At 38.8% G+C, this 18,151-nt stretch overlaps 1 protein-coding gene across 15 annotated transcripts in view; it reads right to left on the reverse strand.

Moving 5' to 3' along the window:
• Positions 1 to 224: 224 nt before the first annotated feature.
• The window catches only part of ARFIP1 (ADP ribosylation factor interacting protein 1), an 86,868-nt gene continuing 68,941 nt past the window's right edge, over positions 225 to 18,151 (reverse strand). For all 15 annotated transcript variants that reach the window (XM_059721973.1, XM_059721969.1, XM_059721967.1 and 12 more), the window contains 3 exons: positions 17,904 to 18,061; positions 12,818 to 12,992; positions 225 to 1,831 (listed from right to left, as the gene is read on the reverse strand). In XM_059721973.1, the coding sequence (XP_059577956.1) occupies positions 1,676 to 1,831; positions 12,818 to 12,992; positions 17,904 to 18,061 (489 nt within the window). In that variant the 3' untranslated portion in view covers positions 225 to 1,675. The remainder of the gene's footprint in view (positions 1,832 to 12,817; positions 12,993 to 17,903; positions 18,062 to 18,151) is intronic.

Consider the following 18,151-nt stretch of genomic DNA (forward strand, 5'->3'; position numbering starts at 1 on the left):
CATTCATCCTTAATATCAATTGATTTGTTTCACTTTTGTTCATATTTAAAATTCAAAATACACTTACTGTGAACTCACTGTGAGGTGGGTCAGAAATCAGCACTATGTAGCTAGTGCTGATTTCTGCCACTTAAGCGTCGTGTTCATTTAGTGGTTTACAAAGGTTTCATTATGGTGCATTAGAGCTGAATTCTATTTTTAACCATAAACATCAAGGAAAAAAATACTGCAGCAAACACCTTTAATATGAATACGAAATTCACAACAGAGATACATTCTGGGGAATGTAAATCAGCTATTACAAGAGAAATTCTGACAGAACAGGAAAATAAGGAAGGCTCTGTCAGACTATGAATTTAATGAGGAATGATTAAAAATGTTTGATTTACAGGTACATTACATTATGTTAAGCACTGAAAAACCATTTTAAGAAACATCAACTGAAATGCATTTAAACATACAGTACATAAATCATACAATCCACATAGCTGTAAATAACATACCTTAAGTACTTCATTTTACTTAACAGAACACAAAGCAATGGAACTTGTGCAAATGAGGACTCCAATATGTTGAATTTAAAATGCCTATGATAAAATTAATATAGAGAACTTTACACTAAACAATTATATCACTGATGGAGAAATGAAACAAATACATCATCCACATTATCCCTGTTGCTAAAGCATGCTCTGCAGTTGAAAATCATACTGGCCCCCTCTCTCTCAAAACACACATCACTCCATAAAGGTTACTGAAAGTTTTCACTTGGTCTAAAGTGTTCAAAGAAACATAGCATTTATGCAGTTCTTTTTCCTTGTTGGGAACAGAGACAAACCCCTGTCTCAACAGGGCTGTGCTGTGAATCACATACACTGGTTGAAAGTAGTATCTTATAAAAAGGCACATACCTGTGATTTAAGGCTATTATGGTATTTGTATCATACAGAAAGTAACGTTTAAAAATGAAATTAGTACAGCAAATGGTTGGCTTTACCTAGCAAACCACTTGAGACAAAGCTAAAATGTGTGCTTAGAAGCTTCAGACTGACAGTGATTCTCACTTCCTTAGTGTTTTTGTTTTTAACATACAATGGAAAAATACAGATTCACCTTTTAAAAAGGTATTTGCTGCAATTCCATGAGTCAGCCAGCCATCTAGTACAGCTGTTGCCTCTCTGCAGGTACTGCACAAAGGCTTTATATTATTAATCTGCAAAATATTCTTTTTACTCTCTCCTTTTTAAAACACAATTACATGAAAATGAATCATTAAAGGTGTTTTCTATATTCATATACAAAATATCAGATGTTGGTACAAATCATGTAAACCTCCCTTTGGAAATATTTTGACTAGCCACCACAATGACCAGAAACCACAAACATCTTGTCAGTGCAAATCTATATTAGATTTTTTTTTCTGAATTACAGAAATAGCCATCGACACTCACATACAAAAAGGAGTGCTCTAAATTTGAAATGACAGAAATTATATGTTTGGTTACCTTAAAGCCACCCACATTCCCACCAAATTCAATTTTACAGTATTACAAAAGGGAAGAAAATTAAAGCTATTTGTGCAAGAATCACTACAACCATCCTTCAACCCCAACCTCTTAATTCTTATTAGATATACAGATTCTAGGTTAACAATGGGTCCTCTTCTCTGTATTGATTACTGTTCTTCAAGCCAAGATGGAGCATCTACTCCAGGAGTTTTCAATTTGATGTGGAACTGTTTAAGCGTCTGTTCAAGCTGCTTCTGATTCCCAGCGAAGTACGCTGCAATGGCATTGTGGAACAAAACGAGCTGATTGTGCAATACCTTAACCTGTGGACAAGGACAGAGAGAGGGTGGTTAAGACAGACACATAACTGATGCTTCAGGCTGCAGATGAGAAACCTAATTAGATGCATTATTTTAAAAGTTCAGACTAAACCAAATAGATTCTTCAATATACAGACTTATTATTTCATACACATTTCCAACTTCTTGTGACAGCATTAGGGTATTGGGGTCTATTCTTCAGAATTCAACTCTCCATTTCGGCATTTCTGCCTTTCACAATGATGAAATTAATATAAGCAAGAATTTGTTTTAAAGTATTAGCATGCTGCTTTGATTTATTTCAAATTGGTGTCTGACCATAGTCCTATATTTAAGTGGGGAGGGTTCTTTGGCAGAAAATAGCATAAAGGTATGTTTTGTTAATATCAGCCAAACAACATGCCAGCATTCTCATGATAAAAAGCAACTACACTTAAGTAAGAAATATGGTATGCCATATAGTATTAATTCAGCTTATACTGTGGTAAGCTATATCTCCAACTTCCCTTTCAGATTTTGAGTTCTTAACAATTCTTTCAAAGCAAATAATGAAGAGAAAACCAAGTACTTTGTTACACCCTGGCCTAGGAAAGTTCAAATTATTCACATTGCAACAATGCATCTCAATTCTGACTTGCAACTACCATGCCATTTGAGTTTGTGCCTCCTTAAAACAGAAAGGGCACTTGAATGGAAATGACCACTGATTTTGGGGTAAACAAATGCCTATTAGAGACTAAACATAAACCAGATTCAGTTTTCCTTGTAACTTAATGAGCATTTGAACAGAAGGCTTTAGAGATAGAAAGAATAGCACAGAAATCCACTGCATACCACTCACTTCCTCAATGAAAATCCCCTTCCTAATGTTAACTCCCACTGTGCCTCTAACTGAATTATCTCCTTCTAAGTCACTTAGGACGCGTTCGTATTTTACACGTCTAATTATACCAAAACCTTGATAGTGTCTAACATTCATTTGACACATGAGCAGGACTACTCATACATAACACAGTGTAGAAAAACAGTAAAGGACCCCCCAGTTCTGAAAAAAATGGGAACTAAGATGGCCATGTAGATTAATAGGCAGCCCTTTCTGAAACAGACACTTAAGTCTTGCATACGCAGCAAGAGAAAAGAATGTCGAGCTACGTCCTCTCTAGTTAAACGTTCATCCTACAAATGTATACTCCCCACTAATCCCCCCTTCAGGAACTGGCGTTTTAAGCCTACTTTTGAAATACTATGGCTGCCTGAGTAGGTTGCAATTACTCACTGTCCCAGTCCCCCAATCCACTAAACAGCACAAGCTGTCAAACTCCAAGTACTTTTATACAACTCATTAAAAATAGGAACCAAATAAGCGTACAACTCTTAAGTACTTATGGGTCAAATCTATTCATGCTTGACATTTCTCCCATTTCAAACAATGCACATGACAATTCAGTTAAGTGCCTGTCTGTCTTGTTTATCTACTCTTGAGAAAACAGCCATTTTCCAGTTTTTAATGCATCCTGCTTTATTTGAATCATAGGTCTTTCTTTTACAATCAGCATTCTGTTCAATCAAATATCTCCCTGCTAATACAAGGTTGTTTTCTGTAGTACTATCATTTTGGGGGCTTTTAAATTCTTATACTTCACTTATTAATTGTGCAAATAACCATGGAGACCTTGAATCATAATAATTAAGAGTCTAGGGAAAACACAAGGATGAGTCTGCAGATATTCAGTATCCTTACGCTTTCGCTGTCAATTGACTCTTTGTTGAATAGGGCTGTAGTGCATAGACTGACAAAACTAAACCCAAGTAAGATAGTAACTTGACTGTCTCTCACTATCAGGTTGGAGGATTGAAAGAACGTTATAAACAAGTATATTTGGCTGACAGAATAATAAACATGAATTTCTGAAATTCAGGCCATTCAATGAAATTACTATTTTAGTCATTAAAAAATTCTTAAGCAATGAGTTTGATACTTCAAATTTCTTTTTTGACTTGATTTTTAAAGCCCACCTGCCGATCTGAGGTTTTATTCCCTTTCTATGATTTTACAATTTACCTTTCTTGGCTGTGTAAAGCTGAAAATCAAAAGCAGCAATTCAAACTGAATCAGAGAAAATGAATATACACAATTTACTGTCAAATGCATAAAGAGTATAAGCAGAAGATATACATTTTTTAAAAAGGAACATGAAGCCTCTAGTCTCTAAGTTAGTCTTTTTAATTTAGTTACCCTATTAAAGTAACTTTCAGATAGACATGATAGTGTCCATTCATACACACTTTAGTATCTTTCACTGACTTCCAGTATATTATCAGGTTAGCAAATAATAGTACGGTGTCCCAATTTTGCACCTGGCTATAAAGAGACACACCTGCATCCACACAGAGTCACACCGAAGTCAACGGGGATATATGGGTTGCAGAACTCTGATCACCTACAGCAGAAGCATCTAGTTCTGCAGTAGCCACAGTACAGTATTGAGCTCATGCATAAAAACGATAGATAGATAAGATAGATAGATAGATAGATTTGGATTCCAAATTTGTCCTGATGTTCATAACCTGGGAATGGTTTTTCTTCAAGCTATCCTTTTTACACTATATATATGGTTGATGGCTATATATAATGTAAAAAGGATAGCTTGAAGAAAAACCATTCCCAGGTTATGAACATCAGGTCAAATTTTGAGTCCAAATAGATAAATACAAGAGACAAATATGTGTGTACACACAATGTGCACGTACTCAAGAAGAGGACAAGGGCATGAAAAGAAGTGGATTCCAGTGCAAAGGATTTCTCATATTTCAAAGACAGCTCAAATTTGATTTTACAGAAAGTAGACAGCAAAAAGACATGCACGCTTAAAAATGAACAAACAAAAAATCCACACAAAATAACAATGCCCCCCCCCTCCCCCCCCAGGCATTTCCTTTCAACAAATTACATTTTCCCCAAAGGCTATCAAAATCTGTATAGTGCCCTCTTAGTGTTTCTACTTTATAAGCAGAGGGTCATCAAGCTTCAAGAATAGATTTTCATTAATCTGTGCAAGCTGCTTTCTGAACTGGAGTAAGAAGAGGTCACCACTAGCTAATGGTTTCCCATTGAACTCAAGCCTCATTGATCAAAATAGGACCCACCAAAGGCATTCAGAAGCATAATCAATGCTGGAAGGCATAAGTCCTCTCTCTCACATTCCTAGCAAGAAAAAAACTCATTAAAGAAAAGCAGGTACACTTAGAAACAAAAGAAATGTTACGTACCTAGCACAGTTGGGAACATGGGATAAGGAATATATTAATAGCAATTTCACAGAATAAAGCTTACCTAGACATTAAACATCCCACTAAGTATCTAACCATCCTTGCTCAAGACCAACTATAATTTTACAGAATGTGACTGCTGTTTAAAACTATGGCATCCTTGTTTTCAATTTGTTACATTTTTCCAGGAAGTGCATATATCAAACAAAATAAACATTTCATTACAATACAAAGTGATTTGTCTTGGCTTAAAGGAAAGAAATTCAAGAAAAACAAAAACACGTTGTCCTTAAACCCTCTGCTGATCAGGAATTGCAGATATTTCTTGTAAGCCTAATGTAAGATCACAGGACTCCTGTCAGCCTCACTACCTTTATCTCAGCATTCTAAAAACATGTTAAGAGATTTGCCTGGTCTAAGCTGATACTTGTCTCACTTTGTAGAGACAAAACAACATAAAAGGGGAAGACTTAGAGGACTGGTGTAACAATTACAGAGTTGAGGATCAAACCTAGTCCTCTGCTCTATGAGACAGCTCATTCCATTGTCTCTCAAATTCTAGAGACATGGTAGAGAAGCAAAATAATGTAAAATTAAGAAAAGCATCAACCCTCCCAGTCACTCAGATCCAGACTATCTGAATTGAAAAGTAGGAGGAAAATAAGTGACATAATCAGTAACAAATGGATCAGACTGAAAACTAGACAATGCAAATGTACACATCTGCTATTTTGCGAAAATTCACCCCAAACTCTCAATGCCCCCCAAAATTCCTGAGTGACCAAACAGGGTTTAAATAAGGTTTACATATCCAATTTTTAGATCACAATTCAGAGTATAAAGGTGAACAGCCTAAAATAGCTTTTACTGGTATGTCCTAATTAGTACGTCAAGTAACATTAAATTATGAGAAGTAAAGTGTGTTTGTGTAAGAGAGACCACAGATAAAATGGGGAATTACTTTGGTTGCATAAGAGTAGTACCTGTATCACTTGGTAGGACTGTCAAATATTAAACTACCCAGAAAATGGGATATCAGAAGAAAAATATCCTCTTCCCTTCAATTTACCTGTGACATTTGTCTTGGAGCATAGCCACACAAATTCCAGTTAAAAGGTGTATCAGACCAGAGTACAACAAACTCCTTGAGACTACTGCAATAGGCTTCACATTAATTATCCACCAGCATTGAAGCTGAAAATTGTAAAGTTTTAAGTTAAACCTAGGTCTCATTCAACTAAATGAAAAACTGAAGCATTAAATAATAAATATTCTCTTACAGTCTTACTCATGGACTTCTTATATTTAAACTTTTTATTTATATGCCACTCCCTGAGAGACCCTGTCATTATTTGACTAGTCTTAGCATTTGTTATTGTTTGAGTAAATGCGGGGCTCTGCTGTTTTAGCTGCTCTAACTGAAGTGAAAACCAAATGGTACATATACTAGACACACATTTAATGGAACAGAAACAGAATTAGAGTGCAGCAACACCTCCAGATTTCAAGAACCGTTACTTAAAGACTACCACATTTATTCTGTGGGAAGCCACAAACAATACTTTAGTCTCATTCCCTACTCTGTGAAATACCCATCAATGACAGTTTCCTCAAGCAGAATCTAGTTGCAACAGAAGCACCTTCGCACTGGGGTGATAGCCAGAAAAAGACTTGACGTGAAAGGAAGAGTCAAGATTTAATAAAGGAATTAATAAGAAAGCCACTGCTCCCAGAGGCAGTGTGACGGGGAACTTCTCACTAAGCTGTGAGAAGCTAACATACATGAGAGAAGAGCAAAATTATGTATTGACAAAACTGCAGCCTGGAAAAAACAGGCTCCAACGATGATAACTAACTTTAAATCTGTTTTTGTCTCTCTCTTGGGGACCACCATGTACAATGACAAAAAAAGAAAAAACAAGCAGAAGACAGGGCAGATATGCACTTTTATAGACTAACCAAATAAGTTAGATATATAGACTAGAGCACAAGTTTTCCTGAGTCAAAGTTCACTTTTAGAAGACCAGTTAAAAGGCACCATATTTTCTTGCATACAGCATGCCCCTAAGTATAATATGTACCTTGTTTTTTAAATGGATGAATGAATGAAAAACAAGATTTTTTTCTAGTTATAGCTGCATAAATTAGGGACAGAGTCTGATCTTCAGTAGACTAACCCCCCTTTTCCTGCTAAATTAATGCTCCACCCCCGCCAGCTACTGCTGAAGACTGGTCTCCACGGGTAGATTTATGATTTTGAAAAGAGCTAATAAGTCTTCGAGGCTGTGAAATAGGGGGAGAGGGACTGGGAACAGTTAGCAGACAACAAAATTGCCTTAAGAAAGGCTAGCTTGATTAGCGGAACTTCGAGAACATTAAAAAGAAAGAATCAATAACACCTCTGGAGTGGGGTGAAAAACGAGCCATAAAGTCAACCAACTTTCTTAGCTCCCGGAATAGTTATGTACCAGCTACTGCACAGTGGAGCAGGAATCAAAACAACATGCTTCTATTCTGTGCAAAAAAAGAAATCCGCTTCCCTGTTTAATCACCCCTCCCCTCCCCCCCCCCCCAATTTTGGAGATCTGTTGGGGGGGGAGAGGGGGAAGGCATGTGTGTTGTATGAGAAAATACAGTAATCAGGGAGGTGTCTTTAAGACAGTTTTCATTATAAGGAAGACTAGGTCTTCAGGACAGTAGCTGTGTGAGGCCCACAGTAAGTATTTTGGTGCTTCCGAAGCTAAAGAAGCGAATTAAAATTATACATATCATTTTGAAAAGCAATTTTTGACAACCTTGTTAAAAACAGAAAAGCAGCTAGCCTAAAACAAACTCAGAATTTATGATCAATTCATTCAGATTGCAAGGTATAGGAAGTTCAATAAGAAATTATCTATCTTCCAGCCATACCACTAATCCTTCAGCTCTGTGAAAATTCCTTTCAATTTATCCAAATCCAAGATGACTCTGAATTTAACACAACTCTCCAATAATTAGATTCTATATGTGGAAAAGTGATAAACTTGTAAGTATTTTCCATGCATAGAATCTAACTGTTGGAAGGTCATCTTAAATTGGTCCTCCCACTACTATAGCAGGGAAAGCAGTAGCAGGGGGGCACCCGTCGTGGTATTCACCCCACCACTTGCCAACCCCTGGCGAGTGCCCACCCAGCACTAATCTTCCCTGTCCCTTTGCTACTTGGCTGCTCCATGCCTACACCCCTGATACCCCCCCCACCCCTACTGCAGCCTCTGCTCTCACTCTAAAAAAGGATTCTGGTTTTATTCAAGATCCTCTAGGCAGGAGAATTTGCTGGGTTCCTTGCAACATTCGTGACACAGAAGCCAAAATATCTGTACAAATAAAAAAAGAAGGGAGGCACTTACAGTGCATTAACTTGAAATGTGTTACCCATTTCATATGTCCACTCTAACACGCTGTAAGCAGAAGCTAACCCATGGTAATTTAACAATGGTTTTATGTCATTAAGTTGCTTCATTTACCACATGATAAGAACACAGAACAGTTATACAAGGCACCCTAGTTTTCTCGGTTTAAAAATGACAAATTCTCTGATCAGAACCACCAAAATCCACATTCTTTGTGATTAAAATGAAACGCTATATATCTATATCTATAGCCACACACACACACGTATCAGTTGAACACAATGATTTATTGATATATTTACAATTTTAAAGCCATCTGGAAATCTACCAGTGCCTCAATCATTAGAATAAAATAAATTCTTAACGCCTATGAATTTTAGCGTTTGATTTCGACTTTTTATCATGAAAATATCAGAGGTCTTCCTGCCCCCTTTGCTCACCAGAACACAGGTCCAACTGCAGCTGCCCCCACCCTGCTGCTTTGGGGTGCTAAGCAGCCCTGATATGCTGGTGCCCTGTCCCTGCCCATACTGTTCCTCATCACTCCCAAACCACACCCCTCACAGTCCTGCTGCTGCCCCTCACTCCTGACCCACTGCCCTGCCGGTGCCCTTCACTCTAAACCTATAGCCCCTTGGTCCTGCTGGTGCCCCTCACTCTTGAATCACAGCCCCCTGCCCCCAGTATGAGGAAGGGAGTGGGTATGTGGGGAAGGCAGAGGGAAAGAGGACAGGAGAGACAGCCAGGGGGCATATGCTTCCTGAGAATTCTGTGCCCACAGCAGGGCACAGGGATGCAGCAAGGCCAGACCAGCTCCAGGCAGCCGCCTCCATGGCCCAGCGGGAGAAGACCCAGTGCTGGAAGGCGAGTTCTGCTACCATGGTGAGGCACTGTGGGGGTGCAGAGTTGTGCCCCCACTGCTGCCAGGTGGTCAGGGGGTGCCTCAGCTTGACAGCCATGGCAGCATAGTGCTCCCTCCCATGCCATGTACCTACACTGGGCTGCAGAGGTGGTTCCTGCCTGCAGCTTGTCAAGCCCTCCTGCAGCCCCATGCCCCACTGTGGGTGCAAAAATCTCAGGGGGCATGTGCCCTTCCACCACGTGGCCTGTGTACTCCCCCACCTCCCCACCACGTGGCCTATGCCCCCTCCCCTTCTGAGTGGCCTGGGTTCTTCCCTCTCATAGACTTGAACACACGCACATGCATGCGTGATTCCTGATCTCCCTCCTCCCACTGCCCTCAGCCCCAAGCAGCCCTTTGCAGGCTGGAATTCTGCCTACTTGCAAGGGGAAACCTGTGGTTCCCCATGTTTTTCACTTTTAAAGGGGAAAATTTGTGATATTCTCTGTTAAAAGAGAAATCTGCATTTCTCCCCATTAAAGGAAAATTGCACATTTTCCATGTTTTTCCGCAGCAAATAGAAAACCTGGATCCCTGGTTATAATGAATCAGGTGACATATGCTCATAAGCACAAAACTACTCCAACCCCTTCTAAAATGGTATAAGTATTTCATCTGTCTACAATCTCAGTTTCCTAAAACTAATGACATTCAGTTGGCTTCAAGAGTCTATTAAATCTCAAGATTTTTCCAACTTCACATGGTACTGACTGTCATCTGTATCCAAGATGACTCTGAATTTAAGACAACTCTCCAATAATTAGATTCTATATGTGGAAAAGTGATAAACTTGTAAGTATTTTACATGTATAGAATCTAACGGTTGGAAGGTCATCTTAAATTGGTAAGCTCCGTGTGGGTGGGTGCTTTGATCAGTTTATGCATACAAATACAAAAGTTTCAATTCATATAGGTGTACGAATTTTTTTCAGAGGAAAAATTTCACAAAGAGCTGCTTTTAGCTGTTCTCCAGACATATAGTACAGAAATGAACAAAAAGCAAAATCATTTCAACATAAAAAGCCAAACAATATCAGTTATGTTAAAAACTTAATGTAAGATAATTAACCAGAAGAGTAATGAAAGGAAAAAAAAGCTCTCGATATAGTAGTTTACAGAAAAACAATTTATCTCCAGTTTCCACTATAGCACTCCTTGGAAGTTCAACTTTCCTGTGTATGAACACAACTTGGGAGAGGCATTAGCATTAGGATCAGACATTCAGATCGTCTCAAGAACTTGAATTCCAGTATAGCTCTTCCATTATAATGAAGTCAGATAAATAACAGACTAAATGCTCAGAGGAAAGTAGCTGAAAAATCTATCCTATTAAATCACAGGGGTGGTATCCGTTTACAGGTAGGACAGCAATACTGAAGTTATGGGCACAGACAGAAGTGACAATTTTTGCCCAATCTGGCCACAGAAAGCAATTTATAGCCAGGACCAAACACAAGTGCACAGCTGCAGACAGGGCTGACTGGGTGACCCCACATTGCACAAGGGGGTCAGATGCAGAAATTTCAAAAACAGAGCGTCTTCCGTAATTTCTGTCTGCGTTGCCCGCCAGCCTGTTGCTGTTTTCAGAATGGGAGGAGGGAAAGGGTGCAGAGGGAGTTTGGTTTGGGGGGGGGGTTTCAGCCCCCGCTGGAGGGTGGGGTGGGTGTATCGGAGTCCCCCCTAGAACAAACGAGCTCCCTCTGCTCCCTTCCTGAAAATTTTACAGCCTAACGGGGAGCAGGGGCCACTGCTAGAGGAAACCAGCTGCAGGCTCCCAGGCAACAGTTAGATTCTCCTCCCCCCTTGAACCAACAGGGAACTTCTGTTTGTTCCAGGAGATCGTTTTAACTAAGAACACTTCCTGCAAAGCGTTCTCAGTTACAGCGGTGAGCTGCACTTCTGTCTGCACCCCAGATTCTTGAGGAACCTAGAGTCTGGTCCTAAACCTAGTGCGTATATAGTAAGATAAAAGAGCATTCCAAAAGGCTTAGTTTTTAGTGCACGCTGCTGTAATAATCAGAAGAAAATAGTGTTTATTTTTGTAAATGTCTGTGTTGACAGAGATTAGCGGGCAGTGGAAAAAGGAGAAAAAATATATATTGTTTATTGTTCTCTACTACAGTTCTCCCTGGTTTAAGGCAGTAAAGTAACTGATACCATCTGTCTCTATTCTGACTTAAGTAGAACTTTGCTTTTTCTGTACTAGCTGAGCCACCAGTCCAAATACATTTTCCTTTAAAAGTGTATGAGATCTCTAACGGTACCTGGGTATTAAGGTTGAGTGTAAAACATCATTTCTTATTTAAAAAAAATGAAAAAAAATTGACAGACTAAAATCGTTCCACCTCTATCCAATGTTGTGTCTTTGAAATACAACTTAACTTGGACTTTAAATCCATTTAACAAGAGAATATGGATATCTAGTAAAAACAAAAATGTTTTTATGACAAGCTTCTATTATTCTGGTTGAGAGAATGAGATGGAGAAGTACCAGTGATTCTTGCACGACAAATAAGAAAGTGTGAAAGGATGACAGCATGTGGGAAGGAAGGAAGAAACCCTGTCTATACCTTGTGAGAATAACTTAATGAACCAGGTACTTACACAGACCTTTCCCTCCCCTCCTCCCCCTTGTCTCTCGCTTACTGACCACCTCAATTTACATTTTAACTGACTGGCTTTCTTGCATACATACTGGCCTCTGGCTGCTTTACCACTCCATCCAGGAAGAGCACAGACCATCTGCAGACACTTCCCTCAGCCTGGTGAAGGGTGTTTGTGCCCAAAAGCTTGCTAAGAAGAATTTTTCCAACTATTTGAGTTGGTCTAATAAAAGATATTGGATTTACCCAAAAACCTTTTCTTACAGACCAAGGCACTCAGAATTGCTTTTACCCTTGGTAAGACAATTACTACAGTTGTTTAGTCTACTCCTTGCCCAACGCAGGGTTCCAAGATCCTCTTATTTCAAATTATTTTGTTAATTAGAAAAAACCCTTTATTTGGAAATAGCCTCTTCACTCCTTTCCACATCTTTCACGCACATGTTGCCACTGCTCTATCTTGAAGCAGCTATTTAATCAAACAGAAAATTTAGAGATCACTATCAAATGATAAGCATGATAATGCGCATTAAAGATGCTTTCATTTACTGAAGTCCATGGACACCACCAAGGAAGTCTTCTTTATTATGTTTTTTCCTCTTTGGTTTAGAGTGGGGGACTTTATAAGTCCCTCCTCCACTATGGTAACCTTTCATTAGAACAGCAAGAATTGAGAAACCTATCCAATTTAGTTCCTTTTATTTCTTTGTTTTGAGAAAGTCTGCATTAAGAAAATGCCTCTGCTACACCAACTCTTAAATCGCAGACAGCAGAAGGTAACAGTACAAAACTCTATAACTCCGGAAATGGAATTATAGCTTACCTTGTTTTCCTCCAAGAATTTCAGTTTGATAGATACATCATTGCGCATTTTGTCATATTTTTCTTTATGCATTTGGAATAGCTGCTGTGACTGCTCAATCTTTGGCAGAGTGTTTGCATCACGAGGGCCAAGATTCAGTTCTTCTAGGTCTGTGCGATAGGCATCATACTCAATCCTAGGGAAGTTGAGGGTGGGGGGAAAAAAAAAGTTAAAAGTCAGCCCTCAGCCTTTCAACTGCTGCACATTCCCCCCTCAACCAAAAATGAAATATTGGGAAAAATATTCAAGTGCACGAATAAAGATGCTTGACCAAGTCCTCTGTTTATCCAGTTCACTCAGATGATTGTACTCTAGAAGCTCAACCTAAGGTCAGATCTGGTCAGGTCACAGCTGGAGTACTGTGTCCAGTACTGTGTCCTAACCAACACTGGTCAGGCCACAGCTGGAGTACCATGTCCAGTTCTGGGCACCCCACTTCAAGAGGGATGTGGTCAACATTGACAGGGTCTAGAGGAGGGCCACCTGCATGATCCGGGTACAGCAGGGCAAACCCTACAATGAGAGGCTATGGGACCTAAACCTGTTCAGCCTTCACAAGAGAAGGCTGAGGGGGGGATCTGGTGACTATCTATAAACTCACTAGGGGGGACCAGAAGGGTTTGGGGGAGACCTTGTTTCCCCTAGCGCCCCCCGGGATAACAAGGAATAACGGCCACAAGTTGTTGGAGAGTAGGTTCAGATTAGACATCCGTAAGAACTACTTCACAGTAAGGGCGGCTAGGATCCGGAACCAAATTCCAAGGGAAGTGGTGCTGGCTCCTACCCTGGGGGTCTTTAAGAAGCAGCTTGATGCCTACCTGGCTGGGGTCATTTGAGCCCAGTTTTCCTCCTGCCCAGGCAGGGTGTAGGATTTGAAGATCTACAAGGTCCCTTCCAACCCTACTTTTATGATTCTATAAGGTGCCAAGCAGCTACACTGAAAAGCCATACCTAGTATAGCGTCTGCACTGGTAGCGAGTTTACCCATAGGTCTGCAGCACTTCTGAAAGGACATCCCATGGTTCTCCATGCTTCATGAAGCCAGAGCCATGCTAATTCTTTCCCTATCAATTGTAGGAGAACTGCCCTGCCCTGAACAAATAGAATTAAATTGTGAAATGATACTGGGGGGATTATTCAATCCCAAACACTTGAGTATGTTTCCTCACATTTTTGGTCCAGAGCTCCAGATAAGCCTACTGCCTGAACTGAAGGCACCACTTAAAATATAATATAAAGATTTTTAGTGATGATAAAATAAGACCCAGAGTTCACTCTGAAGTGAAGATACAGGTTAAAGGACTGTTTCTAAGAGGTAATAAGGTAGGAAAATCTGTTTATCCAAACTTCGATGTCTCTTCTACAACTTCAAATTACTGACAATTTTGATGATGGCTTGAAAGTTTGGTACCATTAAGAAAAGGACTAAAATAATCAATTCATTATATCCTTAGCTACTATGAGCACAAGATATAATTTAAGCTATACTGTGAAACAAGACGATCTGAGACCCTATACCAATAAGTGGCATGTGTTGTTTAATCCTCAAATATTATTTCTTTTAACATTTCAGCTATACAGTCCATTTACTTTTAAAGTTTAAGCCTGTAAGTGAAAACAACCCTGAACTCTATGATTAAAAACTTCCCTGACAGTCTCAGATTGTACCAATTATAAGTATCCAACTGATTTAGATCCACCAACCATATAGCTGGAGGGTTTGAAGTACAAAGGTTCTTATTAGGCAAATAAAACTGTGCAAAAGGTGGAGAAGGGGAGGGAACCCCTGAGTCTCAGTTCTGAGAATCATGTCCAACAGACTACTGAACTTTGGGTTCTCAGCAGCAAGGTATTTAAAGTAATTTTACTTCACTAAAGTACTTTTCCACAACTGAAAGAGACTGATAAATGGAATACAACTACAGTTCCTACCCAACATGCATCCTTTCTCCTGCAGACCCATGAAATTTACTCATTACTACCTAAGCCCAGCAGTCTTTCCTGCTCAAGTGCAGGGGGGTTGGACCTGATTATCTGTATGGTCCCTTCCAGCCCCTAACAAGGATGAAACTATGATTAAGTGCCAGACAAAGCAACTGGCCTCTGGTCAGAGACATTCAGATGCCCTGCAATGGGCAGCCTTCCATGGAATCCCCTATCATTCTGTACTTTTTGCACCTTGAGATATTAAGTTCTACTATTTTTGTCAAGTATTATAGAACCTGAGCAAAGGCACCAATTCCCACACCACAAGGAGAAATAAATAGATTTGTTAAATATTAAGAATTGTAACACCAGGATAAAATAGTGTCAAACATGGCTTTTCAGTGTAAGTGGCAAAACTGCTCCATGAGGAAGTTAAAATGTTTTTAGAGAAAGTGAATTAATTTTCTATCACTCAGGCTAAAACCAGACAATCTGTCTGATTCCCCTATGAGCTTTGCAGTAAACCCCAGACCTTACAGATTGGACAATCCCATTGTCCCACATTAAGTACCCATGAAGTATCCCAATTAACACTTTGCTTCAGAACAACTGTGGCTAATTCAAGTCAAATTCCATTTAAGACTTGTCCCACTCCTGTTTTAATGCAAGTCATAGCTCAGCCTAATCATCCCAAGATTAAACCAGTTGGCTGTTTATTCTCAGAGGGGTATGGTTAGCTCTCAAATAGGTTTCTTTTCTAAATATCTTACAATTTAGATTTCAAATCTAATATACACACCCACACACAGATATGGGCCAGAAAGGACCAGTGCACATCAAGGAGATCAGTTAATTTGACCCATTTTTTGGAGGTGCCTGCTAGAAGTTTGACTTGGATCTGAAGAATTATCATGAAAACACACAATGGATCAGTCTGAAGATGGGTAGGAAAAAGGACAAACAGGCCTTGCTGACCAGCATCAATGACAGAGAAGATGAGAAAAAGTAGAAAACATTAGACAGGCAAGCAGACAGTATTGTAGAACAGTTATCCAAGGTCTTCAAAAGTTATTGCATAGAAAGAAAAAGAAAACAATCAAGAGAATGAAAGAGGATGTGCAACAGGCAAATAAATTTTGGCAGCCATGGTTGGTATGGTAGGAGCAGTGTGCACTGGACACTAGAAAGAAGATGTACCATTAGAAGAGCAAATTCAACTGCAAGACTCTGGCTTTTTAGCCCAAAAGTAAAACAAAAAACAAAGCCAGAAGAGAAAATATTCAGAGTTTCTAATTTAGATGCAGAAAGTGAAGAGATTTAGTATGAAGGTCTTCAAGAAAAAAACGTCATTAATTTTGTCCACAGGTCTCCATGGAGAACTCGTACTGGAGCAGTGGAAAGCTAAAAGGGAGGCAGAAACTAGGCCGTAAAGGACAGTCTCCAAAATATACTGTAAAGAAACAAAAATCATTCCCTTGTCCTACCTGTGCACATAGGAATTATACAGCTATGAAAACTGTTTATTTATACCTTTTAAGATTACTATCTGACTCCAACAAAGGAAATAAATGGTTACTAAAAACAGACACCACCTAATCACCTACAATTCAAATAGTACAATGGGAAGAACTATTGTTTCTTACTAAAATGGATTGACTGGAACAACCCCAAACACTCATACATATCGCTTTGCAATCTCTTTCTTCTATTGGCAGAAAGGAAGTTTGAGATATAATTAAAAAGTTCCCAGTTCCCATACAAGTGGAGTCAATACTGTTCCACAAAATAAACGTGTTTATTGTTCCTGCTCCTATTAACTTCTGCAGCCAAATCTACACTGAAAGATCACTCCCCTGAAAAAGTGCTCATGTACGAGTTCACCCTAACTAGTACAAGTTTGCACACAACTGCTACAGAAGACTTTTATCCTATACCCTGGCTCATGGGTGGCCACCACAGATCTCTCTCTCTTTTCTAACAATCTTTTACTCAAAGTAAATTGCTTATAGATTAGATTGAGGATTGAATGGTTTTACTCATTTAGCAGAGAGATTAGATGCCTATCAATTTTAACCCATCCCACTTCAACTGAGAGACAATTTATTGCTTATTTGATAGACAGTTTATGATATACCAAAATGGAGATCACAAAAGCTTCTTCTCCCAACCAGCATTAGTTTGCAGAATTGTCTTTGTCCATTTAGTAGAGAAGTATCCACAGACTCCCTCCCATTCAGCTAGCAAGTGCTTACCATAGGTCTGCTGGTGAATTATTTCGGTTGATAGCTAAACCAAGAATGGAAAATATTTTGGTTTCAAAGAGCCCAAATTAAACAGTTTCATTTCCAGGATAACTGGTTCTTTCACCTTTACATAAATTTCTAAACAAATCTATTTTTTCAAAACAGCAAAACTTGGTTTTGAAAAATTTGAAGTTAAATTTAGAGCTATTTGAAGTTTTCTTCTTTTTATCCAATATTACAAACAGTTTTGTTCACTCTAAATTGTAATAATGTATACTCTGACTTTAAACTGATTCATGCCGCAAGAAAACAGAATAGTTAATCTGGGCCTGCTGCCAGCAATCCATAGCTGCAATACCTGTACTATAAGCAAATTTTTCTATGGTGGGTAATCCGTTACTTTTCACTAGCGCTTAATCCACCTTAAGGTCTTAAGAGGTATGTAATCAGATAAATAATTTATATTTAAAAAGCATATATTAAAATGTTGCTTGCACTTATGCAACATTAACACATACACCAAGAGAACTCTTTCATACAGAAATGTTAATTTACAGACCAGTATATCTGTAGCTACGCAGGGCCATTGATTCCCACTGTTATTTTATCTGTGAAACATATTAGAAAATTTTTGAAAGATCTAAATTTAACAGAAAATTTCTTGTGGATTGTAATAATCATTTTACAGTACTTTATAAGGTTTAAGTAAAAGCTTAGGTGACCAGGATTTAAAAATATGGAAGTTGTGTTGTATCTGTATTTACAACATTTTTCAAAACCTGCTTTACCAGCTCAAACAAAAACTATGAATCTACATTTAGTCAGTTTTCTGAAGACTATGTTGAAATGACAATAACTAAAAGCAGAATGATAGCTACCTGGCACTTTCATATTGTTTCACAGTCAATAAGGTATCCTCAATTGTTTTATTCACCAGCGTGTTCACACTAGCAATAAAAAAGTTAATAGCCCCAAGAAGGGTCTCTCCATTTTTAGCTAGAAGTTTCTGAGTGTCTGCGTTGTATCCGAACTCCTCCTATAACAAAAGCAAAAAAATGGTGTAGATCACTGAAATAAATTTAAACCAGGCACTGATTCACAAACATATAAGAAAACAAACATTTAT

The sequence above is a fragment of the Alligator mississippiensis genome, chromosome 2, assembly GCF_030867095.1.
Source record: "Alligator mississippiensis isolate rAllMis1 chromosome 2, rAllMis1, whole genome shotgun sequence".
Taxonomy (NCBI): domain Eukaryota; kingdom Metazoa; phylum Chordata; order Crocodylia; family Alligatoridae; genus Alligator; species Alligator mississippiensis.